This window comes from Taurulus bubalis (genome assembly GCF_910589615.1).
Source record: "Taurulus bubalis genome assembly, chromosome: 4".
NCBI classification, from domain to species: domain Eukaryota; kingdom Metazoa; phylum Chordata; class Actinopteri; order Perciformes; family Cottidae; genus Taurulus; species Taurulus bubalis.
In genome coordinates, this window is record NC_136592.1 from 13325448 (window position 1) to 13338345 (window position 12898).

Consider the following 12898-nt stretch of genomic DNA (forward strand, 5'->3'; position numbering starts at 1 on the left):
GGCTCGACTGTGGCTCCTCGTATCCACGCGAAAGTCCCCCTCTCTTCCAATATTCACGCCGTGTTAACGCTGAACTACATGACAGCAAATGCACTCCATGGTCACTCAAACGTGCTCCAGCACTTGGACTAAAGAAAGAAGGTGAGATGTTGTTTTTACAGAAAAGGGGCTCTCTGTCGCCACCTAGAGGCCACAACCTGGACCGACCGGGGCTTTGTATTGTGGAGTGTCGAGTCAGTCCTGGGCCGCATCGTTAATGTAACATAAGTAATATACTGATGGATTGCAGTTGAAGACCAAAATCCTATTTATTTAAACAAATTAAATGAAATAAAGAAGACAACATGGTACATTTAAAGAGTGTGCCCCTCCCATCCTAGTTGAACTGTTTCAGATATTCCTTATTTGTAGGACATACTTTATTATTTATTTAAAATGCGTTTTTAGGACCCGATTTAACCTCTCCACAATTTGAATTTCACTTGTTCAAAATAGAGATACATTAATTAGTTAATTTAGCCAAATGTTACAGAGTGTGTTCCAATTTGTAATGATTATCGTGACTCAAGCCTCCGCGTATGATTTGAATTGGCTTGACCGTATAGTCTACTTAAATTGTATAACTAAAGTAATAGTTTACCGTAATAACAGAATAATTGGTCTTTGGGTCAGTGTCGCCGCGCTGCATCAAGTTGCTCTGGGATCGTTTGCTTCGCCTGGTTCGCTCAGTAGGACGAATGTCGATTAAACTGATCAGAATAACAATTATGTGTTAGTTGTTGACTAGTGGTCAGATATCTAATGTTGAATAAATATGTAGTTTAACATATTTTCCGAGATAAAGACAATGTTCAAAGAAAAAAGCCTCATCTGGATGCTTTTAGCTCTAGCGAGCCAAATACAGAGAGGCTTTCCACACACGTGAGCTCTTGTTGACATCCTAAACTCACAAGAACGTTCTATAACCAACAAGGCTTTTGAGGATTGAGGATAAGTATTGATCAGTGTGAACTGACAAGTTCTCACCCTGAAACGAAAATCCCGTCCCTTGTTTTTTATTTTATTTTGTCCAGGCATGTTATATCAACTTAAACAAGACAACCGCAGAAGACAAACTGTGGTTACATTTTACACAGCAGAACGTTTGTAATGTCACAACAGGACAGGATTTTAAAGATGACTGCATACCATTGAGCAATAAATAGAACAGGGCCGTCTTTAGTGTAATGAGTTAAGCCTGTGTCTCAGATGATACGTTCAACATATCTGCTGTAAAAAAGGTCCATGGAAAGGCAGGGCAGTTTTATCAATAGCACATTTTAGTAAGGTAAAGATTTAAATGCATGCAGAAATAAATAATGGACAGAAGAATAAAGTACAAGAAAAGAACAAACAACAACAAAAGGTAAAGAACCCTCACCCACCACGAGAAACGAACAGATTGTGCATCCACCCCACAGAAAGAAAACACAAACACAGAAATGTATACTGATCATTTAAGCTTATCAAGTCATAAAAGATTGTCCCATGTGGATTGCACATTTTCTGATTTCCAGATGTAGGCCTGCATGCTTGCATTTACGAAAAGCTGGCTCGGATGTAATATATCAAATCAAGATTCTATGATCCTATATCACTAAATGTGTGTCACATAGGCTGTATAAAGACGTCATCAGACGTTTCTGAAAAGTAAAGATCTGATGACATCCTTAAGCGCTACTCCCACTCAGTGTTTACTGTTGGTTGAGTGTGTTGTCAGTGGTGAACAATGTTGCCTTTTAACACTGAGCACACTTGTACACGTGTAAGTTAAATAAAGGCCTATGTGAGGTTGGTCTCAACTCAATGTTTGTATTCTGCACGCTACCATGATAACTTTTTTTACGTGTTAACATTCTATGAAATTGTTCACCAGTGTCCTTTTATATATTTAGTTGTATTCCTTCCTTTAATATGATCTGGTACAATAACTACCTCCTGGCCTAATGCTGTGTTCACAAAAATTCGCAAGGCTTTTGGTGTGAACGCAGCATAAGAGAAACCATGCCCACAGAACAGGATCTTCAAACTAAGTTAAATGAGAATCCCATAAACAAACAAACAAACAGTTTTGGTTGTAAGCATACAGAGTAGATAGCAGCATGTGTGTTGCCATTACTCTTTGTCTGACAAGGTTCTGTAGTATAATGTAAACAAGCACTTTGCTCTTGACTTGAACCATAAACCCTCCTTTTCATAACAACTGCAATTTAAATATATGCACCTATGTAAACACATGCATGTTAATCAGTGTAAGAATTATTGTAGCCTGCTGGGCGGTTTGCAGCAATACAATACTGTTAATGTTATTTATAGTGTTGTTTATACAAAACTGACCAGTGAAATGCTTATTAGTGAGATTAATGAATTGCTGGTTTGGGTCTTTTAATGGTATTTGTTGATCGCAATAATACAAATGATAACATAACTACACATAGTCAATTATTAACCTTTCATATACAACTTTCTGTGCCGTTTTATAAGGTCTGCTATACAAACTCACTTTTCGTTTTGGAAGTGAAAAATCATATTTGTATGCTGTTACTGAGGGTTTTTGGCAATGCGTTGTTAAAGATATTGACTTATGTGGAAGATAGTGACGATTTTCAGACACGTTTCCGTGCATTGACTGTTTCACTAAGACTAAGCTTCCACTGGAGGGTGCTGCATACCAATCCTGAATACTTGGTAATACATGATTATACAACATTGTATTTACTAGCTTTACAATGCTTTTGGAATTATACTTGGTATCTCTTTCTTAAAGTGTTTACAATAAATGCATCACTATTCATTGTTTATTTGTTATATGAAAGGGCAGGTCATTTATAATTGCTGTTCAGTGCCCAATTAATTATGGCATTTTATTTATTCTTAATCATCTTTATTGGGAAACGTCTTCAGAAACCATCCATCATCGCTGTAGCGTTGGCGAGAGTCTGGTCTGGTCTGGTCTGGCCTGAACTGAACTCAGCTTTCAGATATTTCACATGTCTGTGATGAAACGGGTTAGTTTTGCGCTCGCGTTTGGACCATCCGGCGCACCGTAGCAGTGATGTGGCTCAGAAAGTAATCTTCCACGTCAGTAGGAAGTAGTGGAGAACTACCGAGACAGCTCGTCAAAGGGATCACCTGAGAATTTTTACAGATGTAATTATCCATAACTGGGTGTCGAAGGCCAGGTATGTTATGTTACTTAGTTTTAACCGACATCACGTTCAGTGGTGTTTCTTCTCCTCTGACCCGTGGGAACTGCTAAGACAGCGAGCTAACGTTACTGTCCTCCATTTCATTGCTAGCCTCGCACAAGCTAACCTGGCGTTAGCTAACGTTCCATAGGTAGCAATTGATTATATGGCTTCATTTAACGAAAACAATTGAATAGGCGACTTATTAGCCTCTATAATGTTCGCGTTTAATTAGTGGTTTTGCTCGACAGCGTTTGGTGCTAATGGAGGGATATCCGGACGCGGTAACAGTAGTTTCAGTGTTAATTCTGCGTGTCACACTTTTCTAACTTGGGTTTAATCACCTTCTTATTGACAGCAGTCTGTTTTTTACCGACAAAATCGCTAGGAAATGGATTGACTAGATTATAAATTGTAAACACGACCTCTTATTGTGTAACTATAACGTCAATTATGTGTGTATATATCTATATATATATATAGATATATATATATATATCTCCTCTTTTTCTTATAGCTTTAACCGTGACACCATGTACTGTTGTCAAGAACAGCAGGCGGTCATGTCATTTGAAATTGAAAATCAATGAAATTGAGATATGTTTTACATTAAAAAAAGAAGAAGAGGCTTGTCTGTATTGTTTGAGTCCACAGGTAACGTTATCTGCAGCATAAAGATGATTTACCAGTCAAGTTTGTTGCTGTTATGCTGGTGACTGTTAACCAAATAAAACAGCTGCCATTCGTAATAACATCTTAATGCAGAAAGTTTAAGTTTCATCTAATACCCTTGCTGACCAGGCCTTTATTATTAGGATCTTTTTCCTGATTCAACACAGATGCAGACATAATCCAACTAAGCAATGCAACATATGGGTTTTGTTAGCAAAAACACACAAGCCATTTTATTAAATGCTTGTATTCTGGTGTGCATACTATGAAATACGTTTTTAAGCGTATAATGATTAATAACATTTTGTAGCTCTCCTCCATCAAGTTTTCTGACCAAGATTAGTGAGAGGCTGAAGCATATCACAGCATGCCTTGAGACGGAGGCAGATAGTCCAGGACAGGTCACAACTAAGGCAGGGTGAACACCAATTTCCAAAGAACTCTGGAAGGACACTTCTTTGTTAGGTGACGGTACTAAATAAACAATGAGTCGGTAGGCCGTACAATGGAAGTTTACATTCAGTAAATAAGAAGTGGTTATATTTGGCAAATCATGCTTTGTAGACTCAATTAGTTCTGACAGTTTTCCAGTAAAAGTAATCCCTGTGATGGATACCTGGATCTAGATTTTTTTTTTTTAAAGCTCATAGATAGTATATGTTTTCTCTGCTATTTACGAGATCTACTGTTTTTCTGTTTCTCATAGGTATTTTCCAGTGAGCAACATTCATTGGGATTCTTCTAAACTGATACAAGTCCAGCAGCAAAATGACAGCTGCAGAGAACGTTTGTTACACTCTGATCAATGTTTCTTCAGACTCGGAGCCCCCTTCTGAAGTCAGCCTAAAAGCTGATCTAGGTAACTATTCTTAATATTAACGTGCAAAGCTATCTTAGGAAACCACTATAAAACATGTAGATGGGAAATATTAATGTCTCTACCTCAATACAATTAAGGTGGTTGGAATTTAATTTGTGGTGCTCAGTGTTGAAGAAGTACTAAAATATTTTTCTTTTTAAACATCTCTTTTCTTAAACAATGTCTTTGTTTCTTTGAAAATCCACAAACCTCAATGTTGACAATTTTCATAGGGATTCTTACTTCAGTTGACAGTGAAGTATATGGGTTATCCATAAAAACTGTACCCAATGTTGGTTTTACTCTACAAATGATTGCAATAATGAATTGCAATTAAATTCCTTCAGAAAAGTTTTAGGCTAAGATCCATAAAAGTCCTAATGCATGCTTGCGGCCATGCCGATCAGATTTATAGTCATAATAATAATAATAATAATAATAATGATAATTTTATTTTAACAGAAAAGGGGGAGATCAAGGCAAAAACCGAAGCCCTGAAGAAGGTCATCATCATGATCCTGAATGGTGAGAAGCTGCCAGGACTGCTGATGACCATAATCCGCTTTGTGCTGCCACTTCAAGACCACACCATCAAAAAGCTGCTGCTGGTTTTCTGGGAGATCGTTCCCAAAACAACGACAGATGGAAAACTGCTTCAAGAGATGATCCTAGTGTGTGACGCCTACAGGAAGGTAAGATTCATCGACTCAATCCGTAAATATTTTTATATTATTTTATATTTTAATCTGGGGTTCCGTCCATCGTTATACACCATGAGTAACACAAGGAAAATACTGTTTACAGTAACTATGTGAAAACAAAATGAGAAGACTCATTTTTTATATATTCTGAATTGGCCATATGACATGGTAAGATGCACTCGTCTGAAGGAATAGCTGAACACTAGTATGGCAGGGTTGCTGGACTGCTGAACCCACATTATTTCCATTTGTGTATCTATAGCGTAATCTTATATTATGTTGAAATTGGAACTCTGCTAAAATATTTTGGTTTCATTTTTAAAAAAATGCAAAAATATATATCGGCAATCATCATGTAAAATTTTTCTCTCAATTCCAGGACCTGCAGCATCCCAATGAGTTTATCCGTGGCTCCACTCTGCGTTTCCTGTGCAAGCTGAAGGAGTCTGAGTTGCTCGAGCCTCTCATGCCAGCGATCCGGGCCTGCCTGGAGCACCGTCACAGTTATGTGCGCCGCAATGCCGTCTTGGCCATTTACACCATCTATAGGTACAAACTGTTACATATTTTATGTTCAGTTGCCTTTCCACACATACATATATTGTACTCTATTAATTCGTGAACAGCAAACAGCTGATGATATTGTCTTGTTTTAGGAACTTTGAACATCTCATCCCAGACGCTCCAGAGTTGATCCATGATTTTCTTGTCAATGAGAAAGATGCCAGCTGTAAGAGAAATGCTTTCATGATGCTGATTCATGCAGATCAGGTCCGTAGCATATTGTCCTATTTCTTACTGGTATTATTGTTGTGTGCCACTATGACCTACAGTATCTATCCCAAAGGCCCAACGTGCCTCATGTCATTCACACATTTGCATTTTACAGGATCGAGCCCTGGATTACCTCAGCACATGCATTGACCAAGTTCACACTTTTGGTGACATTCTCCAGCTGGTCATTGTGGAACTGATTTACAAAGTGAGTCAAGGCCTTTATTAGTCTAATATGAACTTAGTTACACACACCATACTACCAGAGGAGCTGCTTTAATGTCTGAACTCTTGCTATGTTTGTTCTCTGCCTGCTAGGTTTGCCACGCTAACCCCTCTGAGCGCGCCCGGTTTATCCGATGCATCTACAACCTGCTGCAGTCCTCCAGTCCCGCTGTTAAGTATGAGGCTGCGGGCACTCTTGTTACCCTCTCCAGTGCTCCCACAGCCGTTAAGGTACATTACCAAGGTTTATCTTTTGTGTGCCTTATACGGTACTGATATGACATGACTCAATAGCAGTGATGTTTTTGGTCTTGTACCTTCTCTTATGCACTCTGTGTTTTCTTGGACTCCAGGCTGCTGCCCAGTGCTACATTGATTTGATTATCAAGGAGAGCGACAACAATGTGAAGCTGATTGTTCTCGATCGTCTGATTGAACTGAAGGAGCACCCAACTCACGAGCGTGTACTCCAGGTACGTTTAATTATTTCTGTGGCTAGTTTTTGCTGCAATTAACAACTAGAATGTAGTGCCTTATAAACCTCAAAGACCATTGTCCTCTATCTCAAAAAGGTTGTTATTCAACACATCATTAACCAAAATGTAGGCTTCCATGAAAAAACGTACTATTGACCGTTCAACATTTTAGTAGTAGTATTTATAATGTTAGTTTTTTGAGTTTGAAAAGTATTATTATTTGACCAAAACTAAATATGTAAGAAAATGTGCAGAATTCAGTTTTCTATTGTTTAGTTTAAAGAGTCAAAAGCAGCAGAAAAATCAGTAAGATGTCTGAATCTGGCAAACATGATTTTATCCTGAGACAGCACCCATTTGCTGCACCTACAGTGCATCATCTCCGTTCAGACCTAATGTGGATGTCACTAATGCTTTGTGGTGCTTTGTTAGGATCTTGTGATGGACATCCTGCGTGTTCTCAGTACTCCTGACTTGGAAGTCCGAAAGAAGACCTTGCAGCTGGCGTTGGACCTTGTTTCATCGCGCAATGTTGAAGAGGTCAGTGGCATGCACAGTATACCCATGTTATTGTTGTTGATTTCATGTCCGAACATGTACACGGGGGAAAGGGAATATACTGTTAATAAAGTGGCCTCTGTTTGTTTTCCAGTTGGTGATTGTTTTGAAGAAAGAAGTGATCAAGACAAACAACGTATCAGAACATGATGACACTGATAAGTACAGGCAGCTGTTGGTGCGCACGCTACACTCCTGTAGTGTGCGCTTCCCTGACATGGCGGCCAATGTCATACCTGTGGTGAGTTTCCTATTATTCAGCTCTTCAAGTTTGTTATATTTCATCGCTTTCTGAGGGAGACCCAATGGCGGTTTATACTGTACAGTATATCATATAGAAATAAGGAGTAAAGCAGTTCTTTGTGTTGATACGATTTACAGCTGATGGAGTTCTTAAGTGACACTAATGAGGCAGCTGCTGCTGATGTGCTGGAGTTTGTACGGGAAGCCGTTCAGCGGTTTGACAACTTGAGACCCCTCATCATCGAGAAGATGCTGGAAGTCTTTCACGCCATCAAAGCTGTCAAGTAAGGCTTTCTAAGCACTTTGAGGGGAATATTATGCATCATCTTGGTTTATGTGTCTCTTATACTAAGCAGTTTAGTTTGGGGTTAGTCTATGTGATTTATATAAATAAGTATGTTGGTGACGGTTAAGTATGTATTATGTTCATATATGTATTCAGTCTTAATGAGAAGTCAATACTCAAACTAAAACGATACCTCCAATGTGAGCTGATCTTTGAGGCCAAATCGCACATTACAGTCGTTCACCAGTTGTGTGTCCTCTGAAATGGTGTGATAAATATCGAAACAAGTAGATAGACAATTGAAAATACTCAAAAAGGGTAAGTTTTGGTTGCTGGTTACGTTAAATGACAAATAAAAAAATGGTCTTATTTTGGTCAATCTGGCTGGTCTGATAGTCATTTACCAACTGTTACATAGACTTGGCTGAGTTTTGTCATTAGAGCTGTGTAGTGTATAAATACAGGAGTATGTAGTATTGAGAATGCTCATGACTTTTGTCACCATTGTCATTTTTCAGGATCTACAGGGGAGCGTTGTGGATCTTGGGAGAATACTGCAGCACCAAGGATGATATCCAGAGTGTGATGACAGAAGTACGCAGGTCCTTGGGCGAGGTATGTTTGTCTTCTATTGTCAGAATTTGATGTGACACGAGTTTACCTGACAGTCCTTTTTAAAATTGTTACACATATTTTGACATCTGTGCCTCACGTGGACAGATTCCGATTGTAGAAAATGAGATAAAGAAAGAGACAGGAGAGATGAAACCAGATGATGAAGTAAGTGCGGCTCCAGCCCAGAAGCTGGTGACAGAGATGGGCACCTATGTGACACAGAGTGCCCTCAGCTCCTCCAGGCCTTCGAAGAAAGAAGAGGATAGGTAAAAACTGATATTTTCTTTTGTGTGCCTGTAATATTCAGTTATTGTACGTAGTTTGGTCATAGTAACATCCAGCTCACTCAATAAACACTGATTTTATTCTTGCAGACCTCCACTCAGAAACTTCCTGATGGATGGAGACTTCTATGTGGCAGCTTCCCTGGCCACCACACTGACCAAAGTGGCCTTGCGCTATGTTGCTATCGTTCAAGACAAAAAGAAACAAAATGTACGTTGTTCTCTCTTCACTGACACCTTTGTAAAAATCTTTAAACCCAGCTACCTGTTCCTCTGATCCCTGCTCTCTTGCTGTCCCTCTCAGTCCTTTGTTGCGGAGTCCATGCTGATCATGGTCACTGTGCTGCACCTGGGGAAGTCCTCTCTGCCCAAGAAGCCAATTACAGACGATGACGTGGACCGCATCTCGCTGTGCCTCAAGGTTCTGTCTGAGTGCTCGCCACTTATGAATGACATTTTCAACAAGGAGTGCCGCAGATCCTTGTCACATATGCTGACAGTCAGACTGGAGGAAGAGAAGCTGTCACAGAAGGTAATCACAGTTGATTCAGAGGGCTGAACCTAATATTTAACCTTGTGACAGTTGGGCACAGCTGAAGCATCACCACAAGTAAACACATTTTTTGTGTTAATTGTGTTAATGCTATTCACAAAATCATTGTTACTGCAGTCTTTTTCTTCATTCTGCACAAAATGTTACTTGATTTTCTTTTTTCTTTTAACCTTTTTGTTTTTACATCTTTGCTTACTATTTTAGGTATTTATGGTGTTTGAATTCCGTTGTGAGCTACTTATGATTCCGACTACCCCCTCCCCCCAAAAAAAAATAACCATATACGTTTCTTATTCTAACCACAGAAAGAGTCGGAGAAACGCAACGTCACAGTGCAGGCAGACGACCCAATCTCCTTCATGCAGCTGACAGCCAAAAATGAGATTACTTCTAAGGATGACCAGTTCCAGCTCAGTCTGCTGGCTGCTATGGGCAACACTCAGAGGAAGGAGGCTGCTGATCCCCTTGCTTCAAAACTCAACAAGGTACACCACCAGCCCCGCAAGAGATTTGCATCGAGAACAGCCCTACTGTGGGAGACTGATTTTGGGCTGTAAATATCATCGCTGCTTAGAGATGGGATCGATTTATTTATTTTTTCTTTCTTCTATTGAAAACTTGCCCATTCATTGTTCCAATCTATTGATTGCTCAGTGGGAAAGAGAACAGTTGTACCTGTTTGTTTGGATTTGACCAATGTTCTACTATTTAGTTGATGTGTTATTAAGTCTAAAGTTAATTTACACTTGGGGTATAATTTTGTTTTCATGCAAAAAAAAACTTTTAATTGCCTACCATGAGGAAATATTATTTAGTTATAATATAATTCATAATTAAATGTAATTAATGTTTGTCCGTTCCAGGTGACCCAGCTAACGGGCTTCTCAGACCCAGTGTATGCTGAAGCCTATGTTCATGTCAACCAGTATGACATCGTGTTGGATGTGCTGGTGGTCAACCAAACCAATGATACTCTCCAGAATTGCACTCTTGAGCTGGCCACTTTAGGTAAGTCTGGCTTATTTTCCACCCCACTCGACAAATGTACATATTCTCTTCCCTATAATACTGCTTATCCAAGCCAATCACATTGTGTTGCTACATAGTGCTACGTATGCATTTCACTAAACGTATCCATCCCACAGGGGACCTCAAGTTGGTTGAGAAGCCTTCCCCTCTAACTCTGGCTCCTCACGATTTTGCGAACATCAAGGCTAACGTCAAGGTGGCGTCTACTGAGAACGGCATTATATTTGGCAACATTGGTAAGACAATCATTTTGTGTCTGTTTACCATCATAATTCACCTTGTGTTTGTTTTGCTGTCTGTAGGCAGAGCATGTTTTCTCATTTGTTGGGGATGTTTGATTCTGTCTGTTCAGTCTATGACGTTTCGGGAGCTGCTAGCGACAGAAACTGCGTCGTCCTCAGTGACATCCACATTGACATCATGGACTACATCCAGCCAGCGTCCTGCACCGATGCAGAATTCCGACAAATGTGGGCAGAGTTTGAGTGGGAAAACAAGGTAAGCATTTGCATTCCACATAAGCTTTGCAGTTCTACTTTGTGGCCAGTTACCAGAAACAAACTGGCTTCACTAAAGTCACTTTGTTTTCCATCATGATTCAGATATTTGTTGTTCTCTAGTTTTCTATGCACCCTAATTTTAAGGAAACACATTCATTTATTTTCAACACATTAATAACATTACTTATGAAAAGTATAACATGTGAATGTTGAAGATGGTCTCTAAGAAATCTTTCTGTGTCGTAGGTAACGGTGAACACCAACATCACTGATCTGAACGAGTACCTCCAGCATATCCTCAAGTCCACCAACATGAAGTGTCTGACTCCTGAGAAGGTTGGTATGAGACGTCACATACAGCAGAGCAAACAAAGTAAATGGTGGACTTAAATAATCAGAAGTGGCCTTTGTCAGTAATGTATCACCACATGTTAGAAGTGCTTCAATACAATGCTGTTTTACAATATTCTCAACTCTTTTATTTTTATCTCATAAACCAGGCACTGTCTGGCTTCTGTGGCTTCATGGCTGCCAACCTTTATGCTCGTTCTATCTTTGGAGAAGATGCCCTGGCTAATGTCAGCATCGAGAAGCCCATCCACCTGGGGCCTGACGCACCTGTCAACGGACACATACGGATTCGAGCCAAAAGTCAGGTGGGTCACAGCTGCTGCACCAGAAACACTTACTCGTCTCTGAAGTAGAGGCTTGGTTAAATTTCTTTGCTCTCAACTTGATCAATGCACCAAATTAATCTTTTTGAAGTAAAAGATTTAATCTAGTAACCCGTTGAAAGAATAGCTAAGGAGAGTGAATATATGAAATAAGCTGTTTCATGTGATGTTGCACTAAACGCTTTTTGCTCTTATCAGTAAGTAAACAGTCTGCTACAATAAATCATCCCTCTCCCGTTTCACAGGGGATGGCCTTGAGTCTTGGTGACAAGATCAACCTCTCCCAAAAGAAGGCCAATATGTGAGAAAACTCTGGTCCAGCTGTAAAAGCCACCTACTGTTCTCTTCTATCATCCATCTTTTCATCACAGATAATTAAGATGGTTAGTTGCTTCTGTGCAGTTTCTTTTTTTTCTAACATCATAGCTGTCATTTCGGTCATTTTCTTTCCCTGTCCTGTTTAATTTTCAATAAACAAATGTTTTAAAAGTGACAGAACTTTTCTTCATTCATTGATTCATATCTAGATGTAGTAAATGAGAAGGTGTTTCAGGCCTTTTTCAAATTGAACTGTCTCCAGATTAAAGTTTGGATGAATACTCTGTGATTCTATGAACAGCCACTGTTTGAGGGCTTTCTCCTGTAGTAATGTTTAACTCTACATGATGGCATGAAGGTGAATGTTTAGTGAGTGACTTCAAAGAAAATTGTTTGTAAAAGGAGGTTGTGTCCCAAAGTGAAGGGACTCCAGCCTGCAGCTTCTGCTGTGTCCAGCTTCACTGCCCCGGGCTCTAATAAGAATTCCTCAGATGCCTCATGTGAAATCTTGCAGAGTGTGAAACTGATAGGACTTAGTTCTGTCGTCCTCCCCAAATTGACAATGACATCACGAAGACTTTTAAATACATCCATATACATGGCTAATACATTGTAGAGATTTCACAGGTACCCTCAAAGCCATCTGCAAGTTTTACACTGATATATATATATATATATATATATATATATATATTACTATAAAAAAAACAGATTTAGTGCCCTGTGTTTTTGTACTGATTTTCAATAGTTGTTGGCAGACAGTACTCTCCTCAAAAAATGAAAGTTACATTCTTTAGTTCCTCATATTTTTGTATATGGATCCGTACTGTGTCTGTGGAACAGTTCATTTATGGTGGCTTTATTTTGGATCAAGCCCAAATGTCAAAACAACTTCTGCTTTTCA

General features: G+C 39.3%; 1 protein-coding gene across 1 annotated transcript; it reads left to right on the forward strand.

The window, feature by feature from the left end:
* Positions 1–4637: 4637 nt before the first annotated feature.
* Positions 4638–12163, forward strand: copb1 (COPI coat complex subunit beta 1). The gene is made up of 21 exons (XM_079217419.1): positions 4638–4758; positions 5221–5450; positions 5839–6008; positions 6116–6230; positions 6349–6441; positions 6552–6689; positions 6812–6931; positions 7367–7474; positions 7587–7733; positions 7874–8019; positions 8540–8636; positions 8742–8902; positions 9011–9131; positions 9225–9452; positions 9779–9958; positions 10337–10481; positions 10619–10738; positions 10855–11000; positions 11249–11338; positions 11503–11658; positions 11922–12163. Exons 1-21 carry the CDS (start codon positions 4668–4670, stop codon positions 11979–11981), a joined length of 2862 nt encoding a protein of 953 aa, XP_079073545.1. The 5' UTR covers positions 4638–4667; the 3' UTR covers positions 11982–12163.
* The last annotated feature ends 735 nt before the right edge of the window (positions 12164–12898 follow it).

Coding starts and splice junctions, on each gene's coding strand:
- copb1 (XM_079217419.1), top strand. CDS start 4,668: ATGACAGCTGCAGAGAACGTTTGTTACACTCTGATCAATGTTTCTTCA. Junction 7,475..7,586: donor CATCGCGCAATGTTGAAGAG/GTCAGTGGCATG, acceptor TTTGTTTTCCAG/TTGGTGATTGTTTTGAAGAA. Junction 7,734..7,873: donor CGGCCAATGTCATACCTGTG/GTGAGTTTCCTA, acceptor TACGATTTACAG/CTGATGGAGTTCTTAAGTGA.